The following is a 26,223-nucleotide window of genomic DNA, read 5'->3' as shown; positions in this document are numbered from 1 at the left end:
GCCCCATTCAGGGGTTGCCCTGAAAAACAACAGTGAGGAAGATGTTCCCAATGGGGAGAGCTTTAAATGGTATACCCAGTCATCCACTTTGTGTAGAAAGAGATGTGTCATGGGGTAAGAATACATATACACCTAGGAAGAGGCAAATGGCTTGGCTGGTTGGGCAGTGGGGTAGAAGAAAGCAAAACTGAAATGCTGGAGAAAAGGATTTCTAGAGAAGAGTCATGGGAATGAGTAAAAAATAATAATAAAGATCATTTTATAACAGTTTAAAAGCATTTTTTGGTAGCTGGACTCTAACAATAGTTGCCCAATGAATTAGATATCACAGCATTTATGCCCTTTTGCAGACCTATCCCTTTGTATGCATTGTGATATATTTGTAACCAGTAAAATATGGTAGAAATGATGCTGCATAACTTCAAAGCTGTGTCAGAATAGATGGTTTCTTGGAACCCTATCTCTATGAGCTGTAAGCACTATATACAAAGCCCTACTAACTAGAAATGGCTATGCTGGAGAAGCAAAATGTAGGTGTAACAGTTGATAATCCCAGCCAAGGAGTCTTTCAACCATCCTGTCAAGGAGCCTTTTGTACAAGAGAAGTCATCTTGAACCTTCCAGATTAACCACCCTACCAGCTAAATTCCACCAATTAACTTCTATCAACACTACATGAAAAAGAAAAATTACCCAGCTGAACTCTTCCTAAATACCATATTTATAAAATCTTGAGGAAGGAGGGACTTCTGGTAAGAATGGTGTGAAGTGTCAACTAATTATCTCCACAAAAATCAAGTATATAGGAAAATATATCAAAAGCAACAACTGCATTGTTCTGGAAATTTTCTCAAAAGGCAGATACATTGAGAAGTGTTTATACTTGAAAACCGCCAGAGTTTCAGAAAATAACAATACAAGTTTTTTACCTTCTTATCTGAAGCTGCTCCTATTACACCCAATCTCTTTAGGCAGGATCAATAGTTTTACCAGTGTTGGCTGGCTGGGAAACCCAGAAGTTTTGCTACCAGAAGTTAAAACTTGGTTTGAGGTGGAAGTGAGAACCCATAGCTTTGTCAGATAAAAGATGCCAACTCATTTAAAAACAAATAGGGAAAATCCACAGCCATTCTAACTGAATTTTGCAGTCCCACATAGGGTGAATGGCAGACTAGTCAGAAATTTAAAGGAAAACCTTGGAAATGAGAGACCTACAGAAAAGCTAGGTAAGCTGTGAACACATATCAAGCTGATTGGAAAACTACACCATGTGCAAGGGAAATCTGAGGAAGCCCAGTAAAATTGAGGCCCAAGGGTGATTTGAGAACTGGCTGAACTGTGTTTGGTATCTCCATGCCATGTACAGATTTACTGGCAGAGGTGGCAACTTTATAGGCTCAAGAAAAATGAGCAGAACCTCTGCCCAAATCTTTGGCTGATAATTAAGCTATGCAGACACAGGAGTAAAATCTAGGAAGCTGCACTAGAAAGTATATATAGAATGAAAAAATTGAGCAAACACATCAGTGGACACATACCACAGGGAGGACAGATTCCACACTTTAAGTCCAGGAAAGTTACTAAAAAAGAAAAGAAAGATAAGACAAGACAATCCTCAGGAAAATAAATAAGAATCCAAAGCTATAGTAATATATTATCTAAAATGTCCAGTTTCAACCAAAAATTATGCTACATACAAAGAAACAGAAAAATGTGACCCATAACCAAGAACAGCAGTAGCCAGAGAATCTGACTCTAAGCAGACCCAAATAATGGATTTGGAAAATAAGAATTTCAGTGCAACTGTTTTAAATATGTTTAAAAAAAATGAAAGAAAAACCATGTCAAAGATTTGTACAAAAATATTATGACAATGATTCAACAAATTGGGACTCTCGATAGAGAAATAGAAACTGTAAAAAAAAATGAGATGGGAATGAAAATTCTAGAGAATGAAATATCCATTACATGAGTTCAACAGCATATTTGAGATGGCAGATGAGAGTATTAGTGAACTTTAACAAGGATCAATAGAAGTAATCTACTTGAAGAAGAGAAAGAAAAAATATTGAAGAAAAATGGAAAGAACTTCAGAGACCTATGGGAAAATATCAGGCATATGAACATATATGCAATGGGATTTCTGGGAGGAGAAAAATGGCATAAAAAATAGTTGAAGAACCATGGCCAAAAACTTCCCAAATTTAAGGAAAGGAATTTATGAATCCAAGAAGCTCAATGATCCCTAAGTAGGAGGTAAGCAAGAGAATCCCACCTAAACATATCAAAATCAAATTGCTGAAATTCAATAACTAGAAAATGTTAAAAACAACAATGAATAAGACTCATCATGTAAAGAGAAATGAAAATTCAATTAATAACTGACTTCTCAACAGAAAAATGGAGGCCAAAAAAAGTTGAATGACATGTTCAAAGTGCTGGAAGAGAAAAAGAAAAACTGTCGATCAAGAATTTTATATCTTCACAAACACAGATGAAATTTTAAATATTCCAAGATTAAAAAAGCAAACAAAGGTAGACATATACCTTTTATACCACAGGAATCCAAGCATCTAGCTTGGTGGCTAGAACTGGCTCCTATATTTGTAGAATCAAATGAATAAAGATATAGTTTATCGTCATAATTTTTGGGGGGAGGACACATCTAAAGTTTGAAATCAGAAGTACATATTTCCTGTTTCCTTGGTAAAAATTTGGAGAGTTGTATCTTTCTTCTATCTCAAGAATAGAAGAACTCAAATTCTACGTTAATCAAACCCCAGGTAAGCTTAATTTAAAAACAGGGCAGTAGTCCCATAGAGAATAAGAGGCTCAGAGAATTTTCTTTAAAAGATTCTAAACATACATAGAATACTAATGTGGAAATAAAGTAGCTTTTAAAATAATCTATCAGAATAAAATTTGAAACTCGATTGTCTGACTCAGCATTGTTCCTACACATACAAGAATGCACTATTAAGCATGTTTACTGTTTTGTAGAAAGATAATTATATCTAAAATGTATTTGATGTAAAGAGATTGAAAAGCATTCCATTTTTACCATTTATCCTTAACCAAGAATTATAATATCCTTCTTTTATTCTTTTAGTATATTACTTTCTTGATATCCTTCATCCTACTCATCATCTAACTTGTTCTCAACATTCTGCTAATTCATTAAATCTAATCATTTCCATAGATCCTGATATTTTATTCAACAGTCCATTCCACTAATTAACTGATATAATCATTATTATATCAAGATTTGGGTACAAGAGAATGGCAAGTATCAGGAGCATCTTAAATTCCATTGAAATTAAATCTTCACTTACATTTCACTAGTCCCCTACTGAAAATATCAATTGTGTACCATAGGAGTCCATGCTTGAAATTTACTATGCCGGGCTTACTTTATCTGCTTCTAAATGTGTTCTTATCCAGGCTATGCCCTGCAAGAGGAGGGAGACAAGCAGCTCCAGGGAGAACGGGATTATGTAGGGAAACAAATTGAGCTGTCCATCTGCTTTGAAACATGCCGGCCCACCCAGAATTTTTCCTCAAAAAGCCCTTCTTATGGATAAAACCTAAGAAGAAAAATAGAAAGAATTGCTCCCTAGCTAATGATTACAATTTTGTGATCCCAACTCCCCATTAATCCCAAGCCTCCTCTTGAGAGGGTCGTGCTGCCTACCTTGGATCACAAAAGCCCACTTATGTGTAGCGTAAATATGTTATCTTCACTTCTTTACAACTCATTTACTCTTCAGTTCTGTGCAATCCAGCAACCACCCTCATAATCAAATTGAAAGAGCTCCTGTCTAGGTTAACACCATGTTGCCAAATCCAACGGCATTTTACTATTCTCAAATTACTGGACCTTTATGCATTTATATGTCTTATCTTTCCCTTAATAAAGCACTCTCCTCTCAGTTGTGACGATATCCTTTACTCCCAATTTTGCTTTAACTCAGTTTTCCTTCCTCCTCAATGGCTACACTTTTTGTAGGTTCCTTCTCCTACATTTGACTATTATTTGTTGACATTCCTTAGCACTCAATTCAGAGCACACTCATTCTTTCTCCATTCTCTTTCTGAATAACTTAATTAATTCCCACAGTTTTATGACTACTAACTTTATACCTCCAGAGAACACTGCTTCAGACTGTATATCTGATATATACATCTCCACTTTAATACCTCATAAGCATTTCAAAGTTCATATTTCAGCAGTAGACATCTGTTGTTTTTGTCTCTCAAGTACCCATTCACTCTTCTCATGGTTGCTTACTCTGACACTTCCTTTGGGGAATCAGTTCTTCCCTGTTCTCTCTCATTGCATTTGGTTCAAGTGAGGCTGATGTAGGAGTAGGTACATGACCCATTCTCAGACAATCAGCATATTCTGTTCTCCTTGCCACAAGATTAGCTCAAGATGAAGAGATGATTCAAATTAGTCCAGTGAAAATAAAGCCAGGACATCTGTTAGAACTATTGAGAGAAGGTAAAGACGTTCTTACTCAGAATTGCTAAACAGGTAGGACTCTTTATGCTACCACATGAGAAAGCCTGCCTAAGAATGAGGTCGACAAAGAAGAAAGCAGAACTGAGTGATAGACATATTTTTCATAAAATACTTTATATACTGGATTCAGTTGTACCCAATAGTAGATTCCTGTATGATTCTATTTTATGAGTGACTATACACTATTGTTTTCCCAAACCAGTTTGAGTGTCTGTCACTTACAACTTAACATTTTAGAAATTAATACCATTTCCAAAATGGAATTATTGATTTTCTATCCATACTTGATCCTCTCCTAGGATACCTCATTTCAGAAATGATAGCACTATCCACTCAATTACTCCCTAAAACTTAGAAGTCATACTTGATACCTTCCTCAGTAAATCCAATACCCTATCATCACTATCATCACTTATGGCAGAGTTAACAGCTAAAAATTAAATTTTTGAGATTAAATCCCTTAGTTAAGTACAGCATGATTTCATTCCAAGCTATATCAGATAGTAGGATTAATATCAAAAACTTATCTTATCAGGTATATCCTGAATTCATTCTATATATGGACAAGTTCTAATACTTTGAATACATTAAATCTAGCTGTAGGAATCTAAGGAAGATATAAATAAGAGGAAGGGTCTAATATATTCTCCAAATCAAAGTCCAAATCCTGAGAACATGGCCAAATTAATCTCCAAATTCCATCCTTTGTAATCTAGACCTACAGCCTCTGATCTTTCTCTTTCTTTTTTTTTTTTTTTTTAACCAGTCAGGGTCCAGTGACAAGACACAAAACACACTAGCTATTTAACAGAGAAAATTTAATCTGAAGAACTATCACTAGGTATGTTAAGTAGGTAAATCAAAAGATAAAAAGAGAATACTAAACCATTACAAAGGTAGCAATTATAGGAAGTAGCTACAACCCACCCATAAGGCGGGGAGAACAAAGGGCTACTATTACTAATAGTAGAAGTGTTGAGAAGGGGCCCTAAGAAAGTAAAACTCAAACCTCTGAGGAGGGAGGGCTCATGTTCAGCTAGTGACAGTGTTCCCGGCCTCACTTGAGAGTCCCTTTGGGGCCGTATTCCAGACCTCTGATATAGGGTACCGTTCAACTGATGTGGTGTCTCTGAGGGAGGATGCATAAGCCTGGTTTTGCAAATGTTAATAAAACTCCTGGAAAAATTGCAAATTTAAAGTTCTCATACAGATAGAAACTGTCACTGCCACAGTGTTACCAGCCTGCCACTCACAGGAACTGAAAGCAGGTGGAAAGCAAACAGGAAGAAGCAAGTCCCTTCTTTCTTTTCCATCCTTACAATCTCCCTGAGGCATCCCACACTGGTGGAGACAAAGCAGAAATGTGATCTGCAGAATTTCAGGGCCAACATGACAAATTGAGTGAAGAAGAAAAAGTTCGGAGCTGAAAGATAACGTCCACCCTAGCCACAAAACTGTCTTCTCTCAAACACAATTTGAAATCTAATCCAGTATATACTTGATCACTGTCGGAGAAAGTAAAGTGAATCTATAATCTCAAAAATTGTACAGTTTAATTCTGGGATATCAAGTTCCTAGATTAAATGATTCAGACTACTGGTAACAGCAGACTACTTATCATTCCTTCCCTTCACATAAAAGTAAAAGTGTAACAAAGGAATATTACTCCACTACATAGAACTGGAACTAAAAAAATCCAAAAGCCTAATAGTAACTAACTCTGTGACAAACTGATAGGAAAGTTTGTATCCAGATTTAAAAAGTCATTGCGCATGTATGTATGTGTGTGTATCAGTATACAGGATCAAAAAGACTATTTACTAGATCTTTTTACTCACACCAACATGAAGAAATAATGGTAACCATTTGGTGCAAAACCTTATGCCTACCTGATAATATGGAAGAAGATATTCCACCTCACTCCTAACCTACAATAACAATGAAATTTTATACTTAAAGCCCAGGGAAGAATTCACTAAAATACTTTTTAAATGATTCATAAATTCATTCAACAAATATTATAGAACTTACATGTGCCAGGAATTGCTCTAAGTGTTGAAGACACATCAGTGAAAAACAAATACATTTTCAAAGTCTCTCCTCTCGTAGATCAGTCATTTATTTCAAAACAATATTTGACAATATATTTTCGAGCTTAGTGCATACCAGGGACCATACTAGATGCTTTAATATGTTATTAATCATTACCATAACCTTATCATAAAAGCACCATTATCCACATTTTACAGATGAGAAAAGTAAATATTAGAAACTATAGAATGTGACCAAGGTCACATAGTAAATGTCTGAGGTTACATCTGTTTACCTCTAAGCTATTTCATCAATGAGAGCAAAAATGCTTAGAATGTCCAGCAAAAAAAAAAAAACAAATGCATTATAACAGTGTTTCAGCACTTTTAAAAAATTAAAAAATATTACAGATGATTTAGTTTTTGGAAAATATCATTAACTGATTTCAAGATAATTTTATTTAAAATGAGCAATAAGTACCATAAACCAGAGTGAGCAAACTTTATCTACAAAGGGCCACTGAGTAAATATTTTAGGGTTTGTAGGAAAGAGAAAATGTAAAGACATAATATAGGTACTTACATAACAAGAGCAAAGACAAATTTCCACATTTTTATTGGTGGAATTCAAAATACTATAATAATAATTGAGTAAATTTTTTTGATGTACAGGTTTACACATTTGGGGATAACATTTCACTTAACTAGGGTTCAAAGGTAGTGTTTCCTATCATCAAAAGTGATGGCAAATGTTTATCTGTTGATACTGATCAGTAATAAAATTTATTTCATCTTCAAAAATTGCTCTCCTTACAGACAGGTATTGCCCAAAACTGATATCAATCTACAAGCATATGATTTTAATTTAACATATTCATCACTTGTAAGATATTTATAGATTTTTATTAGATTCTTCTCTTAATTTTTATCTTTTACCCTGTCATTACACTACAGACTAATCACTTCTAATTAAAAATTATAGGGAAGCTCCTCAATTGCATAGTTAAATGGATTTTAAAATATGGAAAATTTCTTTGCATTTGCACGGAGGTCCAATAAACACTAGGGGAACGTTGTTTTTTTTTGAGCTCAGAAAATATTTCTGCTATGTATGGGTATGAGAATGGAGATCTTCCTTTTTTGTTTTAACTTTTGACATCATGGAAAATGATAAAGAAAATTGACATTACTTGTGATTTAAAAGACATTAGTTGTAGAAAAAAGTTTTACTAAAGGATAAGTTTCTCTTATAATCATTGTTTTACCTCATACTTGTAGGTTACATTCATTAAGAAAGATGAAGTTTGTACAAAAGGCAATTTCAAAAGCCAAAAAGCCATTCTTCGTTCAATAATACGGTTAAGGGAAGCTCTTTTCATTATAAAAATATTTAGTATCAACCCTGAGCTAAAACAGAAAAAAGGAACTAAAACTTTACCATTGCTAAGCTGCTGAACTGCTGTGTGGTAGAGAAAGTCAGATATTCAGCTTCTATTTCTGACCAAAATTCATGGAATTGACAATGATTAAGTCTGTAAGAGTAGAAGTTCACCATTGACACTACTGGTTCAATAATGCAAGATAGACTGAAATGCTTTCCATTAAGTACCTGCTGGTAATTAATTCGATTAATAACCTTAGGCTTTTAATACCCCACATTTTCACAAAATGTTTGTCCAACTAAGATTCTTGTGGCTCCACACATATTTTTGTCGTCATGCATTTCAGCAGATTTCTCTCCAGGCTGTACCAAATTAGTGTTCTCTCAACTTTGAAAATATTCTCAGACTATTTGTAGGGGGTAATTCTTCAATTACTTCAAATTCAGCATTGACTCCAAATAAACAACTGAGCAGTACTGGTAAAACTCGTTGACTTGTCAAGAGCCAAGGGAAACCACTTGCAATCATTTGCCTTCTTTTTTAATTGACCAATGTCCTCAAATATTGAAGCAACTATTCTCTCCAACAGACTATTAGTCTTTAGCATGTTAATTTTCTCTGGACACATTACTTCAGCTGCTATATTCAAACACAATTTAATTACCTCACCACTAGTAAACAGCTTTCTTAGGTTGGCTAACAAATGAGCAACTTGGACACTTACTTTCTCTACAGCCTCACTTTTACTTTTCATTTTTGTGGAGATATTCTACTATGTTGACATATTTCATTTCAAATTTTCAACTTTTTCTTATCTTTTCTCCCCTGTGAGCTGGTAATATTGTGATGGGTGCTTTATCTAGTAATGTCAACATATAGTTTCCTTGTGGCACAGCTATAGTGACACTGCATAATAAACATAATGCTTTGCCATCTAATTCGATAACAAGATAATCACGCTCCGTGTGCCTTAAAAGCATGACATTCAAAATACCTTTTCTCTAATCTTGTTGTGACATGATGAGTATGCACTGGTAATAAAAACTTAAATGCTACACTGTCACGATATGTATGGCACCCAAAACATTGTTGAGTTTTAAATGTGTCACAGTGATTTGCAGCACTCTGAACAGCAGTGTAAAGCAGAAAGAGCACTACATATGGTCTCTGTCACAACTACTTCATTCTGTAGTTGTAGCACAAGAGCACTCATAGGCAATATATAAATAAAAGAACATGTTTAAATAAAACTTTGTTTATAAACATAAGTTCAAATTTCGAATAATTATCACATTAAATATTATTTTAATGACTTTTTTCCAATCATTTAAAAATGTACAAACCATTCTAGCTCAAAAATAGGCAATACACAAAAGCAAGTGGCAGGGCCAGATTTACCCCATACACCATACTCTCCCATCCTTGCTCCAAACTGTATTATCTGATCAGTCTCTCAACTGTAACTTCCTATTAAAAGGATACTTTCTCACATGCAATAAAATTATATTGTATATCCCAAATGTTAAGGTTTAGATAAGGAGTAAGGTTCTCCTGCTGCCAAACCTTCTCTAGAAAGACCTGCTTAACATTTCTGGCACACATTAATAAAAATAAAAGCCTATCCTAGATACAGCTTTTTTTTTTTTAATGAATCAGTCAGTATAAATGAAGTCACATTTATAGTCCCAAGTTTTTCCTTCTGTTCCACAAAAAGGAGAAATTGTAAGACAAGAGAAAACACTTTTATATTTTGTGCTTCACCCTCAATTACTATAGATTATTGGCATCTAATATAATATAGTTAAATGAAAAACAAGATGAACAAATTAATCTACTGCATATTTTTTGAAATATTGAATTAATCTTAGACTCAACTTGTCAGCTATCTCAATGCTTTTTCAACTCAAGTATAATTGGCCTGTAATAGCATCAGGGTATTTGCTCTGGCACTCCTATCAGTCAATAATATTATGTCCTTCACAAAAGTATATATTTTTTCTATTCTTCTAACAATTTCATCATCAAAATTTTAAAATGTTATTAAATATCAAAATCTAGGCATAAGTTCTTGAATTTTAACCGAATTTAATGGAGCATCCATTTTAAGTTAAAATATTATCGTATGCCAAGCTAATTTAAGCAACTGGTCTATAATTTTTCACTCAGCTAGCTAAGTAACTTCTCAAATATGCCACAAAAAGAAACTTGCAAGATATTTTTTCTTGGTACCTACTCTAGTGCCAAGTTTTCCATTAAAAACAATCCTTTGTGGAGTGTGAGGGTAGTTCAGTGGTAGAATTCTCACCTGCCATGTGGGAGAACTGGGTTCGAATCCCGGCCCATGCACTTCCCAAATAAAGAAACTAACAAAAACAAAGAAACAACCACCACAAAAATTCAACAAATGGTACTGCAAAAAATGGGATACTCTCATGGAAAAATGAGAGAAATGTGACCCCGCCATGCAGCATACACACACACTAAAAAGCAATCCTTCATCTCTACTCAAATGCTTAAAATGGTATTTTATCCATAGTTAATAAGGAAATATTTGTGCCAAGTGAAGGAATTACCAATTTAAAAATTTTTAAATGTTGTAATTTATCAGGCAATGAAATATTATCCTTTATTCCCATTAGTAAATCTACCTCTGGCTGTACACTTTACAAATTAACCTTGAGCTAGTTTACCTTCTTAATCTGCACATATTTACATTATATAATTTTGACTCCCAATAAGATTCATAAAGTGCATTTGCAACTTGATTTTTTATAAAATCAAAAGCATCCTAACTTTAGAAAAGATATGATGAAATAACAGATTAATTAATTACGTCCATGTAATTTCCATATGTTGAGTTCATTTTATAATTTAAGGATGAGACTGAAAGACTCATGTTAATATTGTAATAATTAAACTTTTCGGAAGATGGCCAAATAGAGTAGCTCGAGATTAGCCCTGCTCTACGAAAAGTTAGAGAAGGGACAGGAGGGCTACTGAGGTGGCGATTCTGGAGTGCCACTGACCTGGGGGAGACTTCTGCACTGCATGGGGCAGCCCTAGTTGCAGTGACCAAGAAACTGAGAGGCAGAGAGTCGGAGCCTGGCACGGAGGTGCGGAGCCCACGAGTGTGCATGGACAGGTGCCGGGGACTAGGAAGTAAGCCAGGACGTGTTCCTTGGGCGCGCTACCCTCATTAGCACACCCCCTTGATTGGCCACTCACCTTATACCCCACACATCCAAACCCCATCACCCACTCCCATCCCACGCGCTCCAGGAGCCCTAACCCCACCAGCACCCAGTGCACGTACCTGCCTCACACCCCCACCCCAAGTGCAGCCCAACCCACCTCTTCTGCACCCCTTCTGAGCACTACCTCTCCCTCCCTCTTCCATGTAGGCTACTGCCAGCGCACAAAGGCTGTGGGCACTAACCTCCATACCCAGGCTACCCCAGCAACCCTGCCCACAGTGTCACCCTGCCAACAGTGAGCTCTGCACATCAGTTTATGGCATTCCTAGGCCCATGCATGTGCACGGATCCCCAATCACATCATTCAGCTCTGGCAACCGCACTTTTACAGCAGTCCTAGAGCTGTGCATGCACACAGAGAAGGTGCTCACCTGCATAGCTCAGTCACATCTGCCCCAATCCATGAAGGCATAGCACCAACCTGTTGCCACAGCTCTATGCATGCTCACAGAGGGCCCCGTGCCTTAGACCAACACATACCAGGGTTACACCCTCCAGACCCGTGCATTCACACAGCTACATCCTCCCTGGCCGCTGGGCTCCCACGTTCACAAGCATCAGTGTAACATCTCCAACCTGTGCCTATACCTGCCCTGAAACAAATCGCCACACTGAGTGCCCCACCACATATCCTGCTCCCTTCAGTACAACCATTCTACAAACACAAGGCCTTAGACTACTGAAAGAAATCAACTTCCAAAGTAAATCAATCAAGATATTTAAATGTTACGAAGACAGAAGATCACTAAGCATATCACAATGGAGACAGATACAGCCTTGCCTATTGACCAAATTTAAACAACAGTAGACACACAGATGATGGAACAACTAATCAAAGATATTCGTACAACTCCTACTTAATAAAATAAGTGGGATAGCAAATGACATAAAGGAAATAAAAAAGACAGTAGAAGACCATAAAGAGGAATTTGAAAGAATAAATAGAAAAATAGCAGATATCACAGAGATTAAAGACTCCATTGACAAAATAAAAAACATACTAGAGGCACACAACACCAGATTTGAAGAGACAGAAGAAAGAATAAGTGATATAGAGGACAGGATAACTGACTTTGAAGACTCAAAACAGCAAATGCCAAAAAAGATGGAAAAAATTGAATTGGATCTTAGGGAAATGATAGACAAAACAAAGCATGCAAAAAATCATTGGTTTCCCAGAAGGAGGGGAGAGGAGTAAAGGGCTAGGAAGAGTAGTTGAGGATACAATGGAGGAAAACTTCCCGACCCTTATAAAGGACATAAATATAAAAGCAAAAGAAGCCCAACAAACACCAAACAGAATAAACGCAAATAGGCCTTCCACAAGACACATATTAATCAGTCTGTTAAATGTTGAAGAGAAGCAGAAAATCCTGAAAGGGGCAAGAGAAAAACAATATACTACATACAAGAGAAACCAAATAAGACTGAGCTCAGACTATTCAACTAGCACCCTGGAGGCGGGAAGGCAGTGGTGTGATATATTCAAGATGCTAAAAGAGAAAGAGTTCCAACTAAGTATTCTGCACCCAGCCAAACTGTCCTTCAATTGAAATCAAAAAAGAAATTAAAGTTTTCACAGGCAAAGAAGTCCCAAAACAATTTGTCAAAACGAAACTGCTCCTACAAGAAATACTCAAAGGAGATCTGCCAGCTGGAAAAAAAAAAAAAAAGACAGGAGAGGGAGGTCCAAAGGAGGGCACAGAATTAAAGAGTACCAGTAAAGGTAACTTAAAGGATAAAAAGAGAAAGAGGGAAAAGAATATATAGATCTGACAACTAAAATTTAAAAAAGATAAGACGGTGGATTCAAGAAACACCTTTTCAGAGATAACTTTGAATGCTAATGGACTAAACTTACCAATTAAAAGATACAATACAGGGCAGGCCACTGTGACTCACTGGCAGAGTTCTCGCCTGCCATGCCGGAGACCCGGGTTCAATTCCCGGTGTCTGTCCATGTTAAAAAAAAAAAAAAATACAGATTAGCAGAATGGAAGAATGGATTAAGAAATGTAATCCAGCTATATGCTGCTTACAAGAAATTGGAAGGGAAAGAGACCCCAAATAGCTAAAAGCACCCTAAAAAAGAAGAATGAAGTACGAAGATTAACGCTCCCTGACTTTAAAACCTATTATAAAGCCACAGTGGTCAAAACAGAATCGAATGGCACAAAGACAGAAGCACTGACCAATGGAATCAAATTGAAAGTTCAGAAATAGACCATTAAATCTATGGTCAACTGATTTTTAACAAGGCTCCTAAATCCTCTGAACTCAGACAAAATAGTCTTCTCAATAATTGGGCACAGAAGAACAGGATATCAATAGCCAAGAGAATGAAAGAGGACCCCTATCTTATATCTTAAACTTTATACCCAAAGTAAAGGCAACCAAAGAAAAATAGATAAATGGGAACTCCTCAAAATCAAATGCTTCTGCACCGCAAAAGAATTTGTTGAAAAGTGAAGAGGCGGCCAAATCAATGGGAGAAAATATTTGGAAATCACATACTGGAAAAAGATTTGATTTCCTGTATATACAAAGAAATCATACAACTCAACAACAAAACAACAAACAACCCAATTATAAAATGGGCTAAAGATATGAATAGGTATTTTTCTGAAAAGCAATTACACATGGCTCAAAAACATGTGAAGAAATGCTCATTTTCATTGGCTATAAGGGAAATGCAAAACAAGACTATGAGATACCACCTCACACTCATAAGAATGGCTGCTTTTAAACAAAGAGGAAATAATAAATGTTGGAGAGGATGTGGAGAAACTGGGACACAAATGCACTGCTGGTGGGAATGTATCATAGTGCAGTCATTATAGAAGACAGTTTGATGGTTCCTTAGGAAACTAAATATTGAGTTGCCCTATGACCCAGCAATAGCACTACTTGGTATATACCTGGAAGAACTGAAAGTAATGATACAAACGGATATTTGCACACTAATGTTCATAGCAGCATTATTCACAATCACCAAAAGATGGAAACAAACCAAATGCCTATCAACAGACAAGTGGATCAACAAAATGTGGTATATACATACAATGGAATATTATGCAATAGTAAGACAAAATGACATCCTGAAGCACATGACAAGATGAATGGGCCTTGAGGTTATAATGTTGAGTGAAATGAGCCAGACGCAAAAGGACAGATACTGTATGATTCCACTTTTATGACTAGCGTAAAGGTAATCAGAGGCTTATAATACAGAATATAGAAGATTTAGAGATACATAGAAGCTAGAGATGGTGTTAGCTAATGAGGTTGAACTCCAAGTAAGGGAATAGCTAGGAGTGAAGGTGATTCTCTGGTGGGTCTATAAGTAATATTACCATATTGAAGATGAACAAGATTGAAAGGGATTGTATAGATCTGCATGTTCCACCGATTAACACTAGAAATATTAATTAGTTCTCACAAGAATCACTTCAAAGATGTGATACTTGTACAAAAAGTGTTTAAGTCCAGGGTACGGGGGAAAACACCCATAGCATGCTATGAGTTATGTTCAAAAGGAAACCATCAGCACTACTACAGCAATAGCAGAGGTAAATAATGGGGGAGAGACAAGAGTTAAGAGGAGGTTTAGATTTCCTATTTGGCAAGGGTGTGTTTAGGTTTTCTTTCTTTTGTGAACAATGACGTTATCTAAAATTGAGAATGTTGATGGACTGTAGACTTTGGGCCCTATACATGATGCCCGATGAATGCACATTGCTAAAGGATGCACTGACGAACATATGTTGGTGAATGATGGTGTATACTTATGAACGAAAGTTGTGCTGCTACAAAAAGGAACAAAGTTAAGAGGTACGCAACGATGTAAATGAACATATGGGACATTTGGTGAGACAAAATAAGTCAGAAACAAAAGAACAAGAATGATATGGTCACCTTTAGAAAATGCTTATAAGAAAACAGGGGCCTAGATTGTAAACTTTTAGAGCAGATACATTAAGTCTGTAGTGGTGATTATTATTTCTGGGTTTTGAGAGGATGTTTTATATATATAACCTGATATTTTGAGATAAAAACGAAGCCGAACAGGTTGGGGTTAAAGTAATTCAGAACATAGGGGGAAGGAAGACAGTGCTTATATTTTAGAACCACACATACTCTTTGAGACCAATGGAAGAAAGGTTTATTTCACCTGTAACTGAAATTTTCTGTAGTGCATAATCTAATTCAAACTATCTGTATAACACATTTGACAAATTGAAACACAGGGAGCACAGAATAAGAAAGAGGTCCTTTAATCCTGTATAGATTATTGTAATGCCTGGATACATCCTAGTGTATATTAAGCAGATAATCAAAAAGAGTTGGCAAAATCCCCTGAGGGAGGGGAGAAAGAATATGGATCTATTAAACCTTACCATCAGGGAATCCTCTGATACTGTGTCAAATTTTAGGGACACTAGAATCAATAGGCCATGCCCTCAATCATGAAGCTTACTCTTGTGAAGCTTATGTAGGTAGTGGAGAAGCTTAGACTACCTATAGGCATGCCTAAGAGTTACTTCTGGAGGATGTCTTTTGTTGCTCAAATGTGGCCTCCCTCTCTCTAAGCCCAACACTGCAAGTGAAATCATTGCCCTCCCCAGGGGTGAAAATCTCCCTGGTGACATAGCTAAAGATGATTCCCAGAGATGAATCCAGACCTAACACCATGGGATCAACAATTCCATCCTGAACAAAAAGGGGAAAAGGAGTGTAACAAAGAAAGTATCAATGGTAGAAAGAGTTCAAAGAGTCGAGAGGCTACTCTGGAGGTTTCTCTTACACAGGCTTCGGTTAGACCTTGCTACTATAACCTGCCAGCCCCCAACCAGGACTCTTCCAGCCAATCCTAAAGAACACCTAGGGCAATATGTAAGATTCCACAAGGGTTACATGCACTACAGTAACTTTCCAGAAACCTACAACTTCCAGATGGGTCCCTGGACCAGATAAGTCCTGAAATACAGAGGTGTCAGCCTCTCTAGAACATCAAGAAGTTCCATCCCCTATCCCATATTACTGACAGCCTCTTTCAACATGGAAAAGTTAGGATGGGAATAGTCCGAATACCTGTAAAGAGTGGGGGAAAGAACTAAGGTGATGGTGGAATTATACAGAGAAGGTAGGGTTTAACAAATGACTATGACTGTTACATCATTATACCGATATTTCTTTTAGTCTCCAGTTTCCTAGAGCAGCTAGCAGTAAAAGCCTAAAACTGTGGTATTGTAACCCATATCAAAGTCAAATCTGTTCTACAACTAATTGATGCAATGTGCTTTGAAATTTATTGCTTTTTTGCATATATGTTATTTTTCTCAAAAAAAAAGTAATTGGGATGATAAATACACAGCTAAAAATAAAATTAAAAAGCCAATGTTGTAGGGAGGGAGAGAAAAATCAAGCTGGGTTGGCTCCTTAGAGAAATGGTTGCTTCCATGCTTCCAGGCTGGGACAACGAAAGTGCAAATTGAGTCTGGAACATCTTATCGGTCCAAGTGCTCAAAAACTAATGAGGACATGTCAACAGGACATCAGAAGAGATTCCCACTGGCCAAATCTAGAGCAATCTGAGCATCAAAATGGACAGTGACGAGAATAGATTCAAGTCTGTTGAATAAAGCATACCAAAACTGGTTGTTTTTTTTTTAAAAAAAAAAAAGGAGGGGAAAAAAAATAAAAGAAAGGCTCTTCTTTACAGAAGAATGCCAAATAATAAGTGTAGAAAGAAGCAGAAAATCACTGCTTACAACCGCCAGAAAAATATTGATTCAGACAATGAGTTATCAATGGACACAAATGGCAGTTAAATAGGGTAAAATTCTATCTGTATAAAAGCTCTTATAAATCAATGAGTCTTTCACTAAGTGAAAGACTTCCAAAAAAGCATATTCACTCAGCATCCATAGATAGCTTATTAACTATAAAGGCAAAAACGCACCTTTACAATGAAGAAATCTAGAGAACACCACCTTAGCCAAATGTCCAAACTTAATAATAGAGCAGCTCGACACCATGTGCCCACACAACATCACCTATGTTCTGACAAAAAAGGTAAACTAAATCAAAGTATGTGGGGAAAAATATTAGACAACTCCAAATTGAGGGGCACTTTGCCAAATGTCCTCTAACCTTCAAAAATTTTTTACATCAGGAAAAGTTTTTAAAAGTAGGGGAAACTTCCAGATTAAACGAGACTAAAGAAGACATGTCAGCAAATGCAATGCATAGAAATTGGTAAAGCAATAAATGGCCATAAAGGACATCATTAGACAACTGGGGAAATTTGAATATGGACTGCATATTAGATGTTGATATTATGTCCTTGTTAAATTTCCTGACTACCAATTACAGTGGAGTTATTTAGGAGAATGGCCCCATTATCATGATATACATGGAGTATTTAGGGTTAAGATGTTGTAATGTCTCCCATTAACTCTCAAATTTTTCAATGAAAACTATAAAATACTACTGAGAGATTGAAGCAAAAAAAACCCAAAACTTTTATTGGTTTTAACACACTATACAAGAATTTCATTGATCTGTCAAATTTTCTATCAACATCATACTTTCAATTATTGCCCTTTTATTTGTATCTGAACAACTAAGTTCTCCTTCATTACTCTTAGGTATTTTTACTAGTCTTTTTTTTTTTTTCTAGATTGTCTTTCAGAAATAGACATTCCAAAAGTTCAATGGGATTATGACTTGAAAGTTACTTATCCCAAGAAATAATTTGGAAGAAACTAACATCTTTACCCTTCCCAGTTAGTAAAATTAAAGGAAGCTACTCATATCTTTCTTTTATGTGACTCAGTAAAGTTCTGTAACATTCTTTCTAAAGGCCCTTTATGTTTTGTGAGTTATTCTTAAATTATATTTTCTGGTTTTAGTTTAGGTGGGAGCTACTTTTCATTCATTTTTATTTTGGTATACCATAAAATGATTTTATATTAATTTCATATTTATTCACCTTTCTGATTTCTCCTATTGATTCCTTTTGATTTTTATGAACAACAAATGGATTATGTACAAAATGGTGCTAGAAACTGTTGGGGTAGGGGGAAGGGTGTGTGTTAGATACTTACCTATCTGTTGCATTTTTGCATACACCAAAATAAATTCCAGATAGATTAAAGAATTAAAGGTTAAAAAAATAAATAATAAAGCATGAGAAAATACACAGGTAAATATTTAACTGATTCAGTGATAACTAAAAAGTTTCTAAGGATGAAAGTAATGGAAAAATTACCAAAGATACAAAGATACAGCTAAATTAAATTCAATATTACCAAATGACCAAAGAAATGTAGTAGATAAACATTTAAAAGGAAAATACATATGAAACAAATGGCAGTTAAATAGGGTAAAATTCTATCTGTATAAAAGCTCTTATAAATCAATGAGAAACACTAAAACCAATAGGAATAAAGACACAGAGACTAAAAGGAATGAACAGATAATTCATAGAAGAAATCAAATGGCCCATAAACATATAAAACATTCAACTTCACAATCAAATTAAAATTAAAATGACAAAGAAATAGCTCTTTTTTTTGTGTGGTCTATTCAACTTAACGAAGATTTGGTGCACTTGAGACTGGAAACCTCAAGCCTATCTGGCAGGAATACAGAGTGTTACAACCTTCTGGAAAGTAATGTGTTAATTTGAATTAAAAGCTTAAAAGAGTCTAAAGTATGAGTATGTATATATGAAATAATCAGATGTAGGAAAAAATTATGTATAAAGATAACCTTTATAACATCATTCATTCTAGCAATTGGAAACAACTACAATTACTCCAAATAAAGAAATAGTTAGTTTGTGGTGTACTCCTTTGATAAAATATTAGTGTAGTTATTTAAAAACATTTTTAAAGAACAAATAATTGCATGAAAAAAGGGTATGATATGTCAATTGAAAAAAATCAGGATAAAACAATATATAGTACAACATTAATTTGATAAATACGTAAAATATGCATGCATAAGAAAAAATACAACAAAATGTTAACAATTGTTAGATCTGGGGTAAAGGATTTGGGATAACTTGTATTTTATCCTTTACATTTTAAGGCATTCTTTTCAAATGTTCTCTAGTGAATATATTACTTTTAAAAGGAGACACAAAAATGCTATTTCTAAAATTGCAGTTAATAGATATTTTCAAAATATGCCATCAAATGATGCAAAAATATCAGAAACAAAGCAAAAATTAATTTAAAGAATCAATAGACTTTTAAATATATTAACAATAGAAATACTCACTGTTTATAACTTGAAATACTCTTCACATGACCAAGACCGACCACTAAGATATAATAAAGGTAATGATTCCTTTACGTTACTAAACGTCTATTGAGAAATAAAAGCTACAAAGAAAGAAAACCTTTATCTAATCAATTACAACAGAAATGTGCAATTAGAATAGTGCTTACCTTTTTCACTTACACTCTCACTTTCAATCTCAACATCATCACAACTTGTATATTCAGGTGTGGAAGCTAATTCTTCCTCTGAACTGCTCAATGAAAGTTGGCGCATTTTACCCCCTTTCTTTGATTTATGAGGCTTTGGTGGTGGAGGTCTCACTGACTCTGACTGGTCTGAACTGAGAGAATCATTCCTTAACATTGTTTCCATTTTTTCACGTTTTGTTTTCCTTACAGCAGAGCTAGGATCTAAGTGGTGTTGTTTCCTTAATGAGTCAGTACGCCTCATGTCTGGTCTATCAATGGGTATTGGACTCCTCCGGGGAGTGGGAGGACTGAGGTTTGTGGTCCTTTGTGGATAGGAACTTGGACCCTGAGCTTCTCGAGTTCTTTCCACTGAATAAGATCGCTGATTCTCCATGGCAGCTCTACGTTCAGAAATAGATCTTTGCCGCGACGGTCGTTCCATCCTTAGCATAGTAATCCTGGATTCTTCCAGTTCCGCATTTGCCAAAGAAACATCACTATGTCTTCTCTCATGCCGGGCTCGGGATACTTCCGCATGGATACGCATTTGTTCTTCATAGGGCTGTGGCTTTACTGGATAACGTGCCAAATTTGGATCACTTCGGTAGCGTGCCTGGTACTCTTCCTCTCTCCTCTGTCTTTCATATTCATCTCTGCTCTCTACATCCTCATCATCTACAATATACTCTTTGGAACGCCTATGACTTCTCCTGTTGGAATCCCTATAATTTATATGATCAGATTCTTCATAAAACTGAGGTTCAGGTTGAGATCGTCTATCAGCATATTCTGATGGAGATTGAGACATTGCATTATCTGAAGAAGCATACTGTGAATATTCCTCCCTTTCTTCCCTTTGGTCGTATCTTCTATTCTGATCTCTGGACACTGATGGACTTCTTTTCCTAAATAACCAAAAGAAAAGACACATGAAAAGAGCAGCATAAACGATTTTACATTTTAGTGATTCACTGGCAGACTGATAGTTAAATTCAAACAGCAAATAGTTCTTTTGTCTCTTTGTTTCTGATTTCATTTTAAAGACATTCCATAGAAAAAGTTTTAATAATATTAATTTATTTGTTAATTTAATAAGTACTTTTGTAGTGGTTATTAAACACTTAGCACACCATACATGGAACATTCTTATGTTTTGAAATTAGATCAATCATATTCTGATGTTCTTATAATATGGCATTCATCCTGTAACTTTTCCTTGTTTGGGTTATTACACTAACCCCCATTTGTTATTCAGTAGAATAATTCCTCCTTCTTGTCTCTCTATTCCTGACACTCTGCTATGAAAGTTACTTGGAAAGGTAATGAACCAAACCAACCTGGCTCAAGAGTTGAATATTTTCTGACTAAGTCCTGGCTCCTAAAATTATTCATTCTTTTATTCATTATCTGTCTAAATCATTCCCAGTCTTGGTTCATGTAAATCATTGTTTCATCATTATGTCTTCAACCCTTCTCTACTGCTTTCACTTGAGACAAGCAATTTAATAAATACCAAAAATAAATAAGTATTTTCATGTATTATTCATCTCCTGGATTATAAATTGATTTGTTCATCAAAACAACTCTAGATATCAGAATTCCATTTTAATTAGGATTAAGGCCAGCTCACTGACACTTCTCCATTTAGTCTCAACATCCTATTTCTTTAGTCTTAAAGGAAAACACTGCTTCTTAAATTCTCAACCTCCCCCTCTAACAGTGGTACAAACTGGTGGGCCTTGAAATCACACATAATTGTCTTTTCAACAAAATCGTCACACTACCCTCTTCTATGGCATGCACTCTAATAGTGTTGGCTATTAACCATAGGAAGAATGTCTGAAGGTGACAGAAAAGATTAGAAAAACTGCTATCTGCATTTTTTACCAGGACATGAACCAAAGATAATGAGAAATTAGTATCAGCTGAAGATAAAGATGACCAAAATCAGACAGCTCAGTTGTGAATTTCTTAGACATTTGTTGTCCAAAAACAGGAGCAGAGAAAGGATATGGTATAATGACCTTGCCCAGCAACATCACTGCTCTTGTCTAAAGTCTCCTCTGTGTCAATGAACTCATTTTCCCCGATATCTGGAATACAGTCTACTAATGTATCAATCATGGTTCATTAACAGAAAGAGAAGTCACTCTAAGTTTCCCAGGTATGAAGAATCATAATACAGGAATAAGAAGCTAAATAACTGCTGAAATGGCTAGGGAATGAAGTCCAGGTAAGTGATTGCTTCTGATCTCAGACTGTAGAACTAGAACAGGGATTCTCAAACCATCATTTTGAAGCTGCTATGAATCTTAAGAGTACTCTGGAGACTTCTGGAGAAGATGGCGGCTTAGTAAGACACGCGGATCTTAGTTTCTCCTCCAGAACAGCCACTAGGGGAGTAGAAACAATACAGAACAGCTCCCAAAGCCATGACACAGATAAAAAAGACAGCGTACCCCATCCTGGAACGGCTGGCTGGCTGAGAGAACCCGCTCTGGTGAGATCGCCGAGGGGCGCGGGCTTCACCGGGCAGGGCGGCAAACGGCCGGAGTCACTCCCTTCCCCCTTCCCGGGCCGGCTGGGAGAACTGGACAGGCAGTCCCCTCAAACAGCGGCGGCTGGCGCCCACACCACGCACGGCCCCCCGGATCAACTGAGGGAATTGGATCGGAAATCCCCAGGCCGCGGAGAACGGTGATGGGGGGGGCCCTTCCAAACCCGTGACTCCCCGGGAACGGTGCACTCTCCCAGGTGGGCCGCTGTGGCTGGCACCCTCCCGCCACACTTGGCGCCCCGGGCCGACTAGGAAATTCGGATGGGTGCTTTCCCGGGCTGCGGCGGCCAGCGACCCTCCCTGCGTTCGGACCCCGGGCCGGCTGGCACTCTTCCAAGCAGCTTCGGCTAGCGAAACTCCCGGACAGCGAGAGTTTTCCAAAGTTAAAGGACCCACAGCACCTTTTACTGGTGGGACCCGCAGACAAGCGTGTGCCACGAGCGCCACCTACTGGGCAGGATAAGAAAAACAGAACCCAGAGATTTCACAGAAAAATCTTCCAAACTTTTGGATCCAACACCCAGGGAAATCTGTCTAAATGCGCAGATGCCAGCAGAAGATAATGGATCACGCTCAAAAAATTGAAAATATGGCCCAGTCAAAGAAACAAACCAATAGTTCAAATAAGATACAGGAGCTGAGACAACTAATGCTGAATATACGAACAGAAATGGAAAACTTCTTCAAAAACGAAATCGATAAACTGAGGGAGGACATGAAGAAGACATGGGCTGAACATAAAGAAGAAATAGAAAAACTGGAAAAACAAATCACAGAACTTATGGAAGTGAAGGACAAAGTAGAAAAGATGGAAAAAACAATGGATACCTACAATGATAGATTCAAAGAGACAGAAGATAGAATTAGTGATTTGGAGGATGGAACATCTGAATTCCAAAAACAAACAGAAACTATTGGGAAAAGAATGGAAAAATTTGAACAGGGGATCAGGGAACTGAATGACAATATGAAGCGCACAAACATACGTGTTGTGGGTGTCCCAGAAGGAGAAGAGAAGGGAAAAGGAGGAGAAAAACTAATGGAAGAAATTTTCACTGAAAATTTCCCAACTCTTATGAAAGACCTAAAATTACAGATCCAAGAAGTGCAGTGCACCCCAAAGAGATTAGACCCAAATAGGCGTTCTCCAAGACACTTACTAGTTAGAATGTCAGAGGTCAAAGAGAAAGAGAGGATCTTGAAAGCAGCAAGAGAAAAACAATCTGTCACATACAAGGGAAACCCAATAAGACTATGTGTAGATTTCTCAGGAGAAACCATGGAGGCTAGAAGACAGTGGGATGATATATTTAAATTACTAAAAGAGAAAAACTGCCAACCGAGACTCCTATATCCAGCAAAATTGTCCTTCAAAAATGAGGTAGAAATTAAAACATTCTCAGACAAAAAGTCACTGAGAGAATTTGTGACCAAGAGACCAGCTCTGCAAGAAATACTAAAGGGAGCACTAGAGTCAGATACGAAAAAACAGAAGAGAGAGGGATGGAGAAGAGTGTAGAAAGAAGGAAAGTCAGATATGATATATATAATACAAAAGGCAAAATGGTAGAGGAAAATATTATCCAAACAGTAATAACACTAAATGTTAATGGCCTGAATTCCCCAATCAAAAGACATAGACTGGCAGAATGGATTAAAAAACAGGATCCTTCTATATGCTGTCTACAGGAAACACATCTTAGACCCAAAGATAAACATAGGTTGAAAGTGAAAGGTTGGGAAAAGTTATTTCATGCAAATAACAATCAGAAAAGAGCAGGAGTGGATATACTAATATCCAACAAGTTAGACTTCAAATGTAAAACAGTTAAAAGAGACAAAGAAGGACACTATATACTAATAAAGGAACAATTAAACAAGAAGACATAACAATCATAAATATTTATGCACCAAACCAGAATGTCCCAAAATACATGAGGAATACACTGCAAACACTGAAAAGGGAAATAGACACAAATACCATAATAGTTGGAGACTTCAATTCCCCCACTCTCATCAATGGACAGATATCTAGACAGAGGATCAATAAAGAAATAGAGAATCTGAATATTACTATAAATGAGCTAGACTTAACAGACATTTATAGGACATTACATCCCACAATAGCAGGATACACCTTTTTCTCAAGTGCTCATGGATCGTTCTCAAAGATAGACCATATGCTGGGTCACAAAGCAAGTCTTAACAAATTTAAAAAGATTGAAATCATACACAACACTTTCTCGGATCATAAAGGAATGAAGTTGGAAATCAATAATAGGCAGAGTGCCAGAAAATTCACAAATACGTGGAGGCTCAACAACACACTCTTAAACAACGAGTGGGTCAAAGAAGAAATTGCAAGAGAAATTAGTAAATACCTCGAGGCGAATGAAAATGAAAACACAACATATCAAAACTTATGGGATGCAGCAAAGGCAGTGCTAAGAGGGAAATTTATTGCCCTAAATGCCTATATCAGAAAAGAAGAAAAGGCAAAAATGCAGGAATTAACTGTTCACTTGGAAGAACTGGAGAAAGAACAGCAAACTAATCCCAAAGCAAGCAAAAGGAAAGAAATAACAAAGATCAGAACAGAAATAAATGAAATTGAAAACATGCAAACAATAGAGAAAATCAATAAGACCAGAAGTTGGTTCTATGAGAAAATCAATAAGATTGATGGGCCCTTATCAAGATTGACAAAAAGAAGAAGAGAGAGGATGCAAATAAATAAGATCAGAAATGGAAGAGGAGACATAACTACTGACCTCACAGAAATAAAGGAGGTAATAACAGGATACTATGAACAACTTTACACTAATAAATACAATTTAGATGAAATGGACGGGTTCCTGAAAAGACATGAACAACCAACTTTGACTCAAGAAGAAATAGATAACCTCAACAAATCAATCACAAGTAAAGAAATTGAATTACTCATTCAAAAGCTTCCTAAAAAGAAAAGTCCAGGACCAGACGGCTTCACATGTGAATTCTACCAAACATTCCAGAAAGAATTAGTACCAACTCTCCTCAAACTCTTCAAAAAAATCGAAGTGGAGGGAAAACTACCTAATTCATTCTATGAAGCCAACATCACCCTCATACCAAAACCAGGCAAAGATATTACAAAAAAAGAAAACTACAGACCAACCTCTCTAATGAATATGGATGCAAAATTCCTCAATAAAATTCTAGCAAATCGTATCCAACAACACATTAAAAGAATTATACATCATGACCAAATAGGATTCATCCCAGGTATGCAAGGATGGTTCAACATAAGAAAATCAATTAATGTAATACACCATATCAACAAATCAAAGCAGAAAAATCACATGATCATCTCAATTGATGCAGAGAAGGCATTTGACAAGATTCAACATCCTTTCCTGTTGAAAACACTTCAAAAGATAGGAATACAAGGGAACTTCCTTAAAATGATAGAGGGAATATATGAAAAACCCACAGCTAATATCATCCTCAATGGGGAAAAATTGAAAACTTTCCCCCTAAGATCAGGAACAAGACAAGGATGTCCACTATCACCACTATTATTCAACATTGTGTTGGAGGTTCTAGCCAGAGCAATTAGACAAGAAAAAGAAATACAAGGCATCAAAATTGGAAAGGAAGAAGTAAAACTATCACTGTTTGCAGACGATATGATACTATACGTCGAAAACCCGGAAAAATCCACAACAAAACTACTAGAGCTAATAAATGAGTACAGCAAAGTAGCAGGTTACAAGATCAACACTCAAAAATCTGTAGCATTTCTATACAATAGTAATGAACAAGCTGAGGGGGAAATCAAGAAACGAATCCCATTTACAATTGCAACTAAAAGAATAAAATACCTAGGAATAAATTTAACTAAAGAGACAAAAAACCTATATAAAGAAAACTACAAAAAACTGTTAAAAGAAATCACAGAAGACCTAAATAGATGGAAGGGCATACCGTGTTCATGGATTGGAAGACTAAATATAGTT

The 26,223-nt window shown here is 36.3% G+C and overlaps 1 protein-coding gene across 17 annotated transcripts in view; it reads right to left on the bottom strand.

The window, feature by feature from the left end:
- Positions 1-26,223, bottom strand: part of RIMS2 (regulating synaptic membrane exocytosis 2) — a 757,916-nt gene that overhangs the window by 385,382 nt on the left and 346,311 nt on the right. For all 17 annotated transcript variants that reach the window (XR_013178386.1, XM_077167426.1, XM_077167432.1 and 14 more), the window contains one exon: positions 19,648-20,573. Coding sequence is in view for 16 of the 17 variants with exons in the window: in XM_077167426.1 (XP_077023541.1) it covers positions 19,648-20,573 (926 nt within the window). In the remaining variant the exon portion in view is untranslated. The remainder of the gene's footprint in view (positions 1-19,647; positions 20,574-26,223) is intronic.

The sequence above is a fragment of the Tamandua tetradactyla genome, chromosome 6 (genome assembly GCF_023851605.1).
Source record: "Tamandua tetradactyla isolate mTamTet1 chromosome 6, mTamTet1.pri, whole genome shotgun sequence".
NCBI lineage: Eukaryota > Metazoa > Chordata > Mammalia > Pilosa > Myrmecophagidae > Tamandua > Tamandua tetradactyla.
The sequence above is the reverse complement of the archived record's forward strand: the minus strand, read 5'-3'. Positions and strand labels throughout refer to the sequence as shown.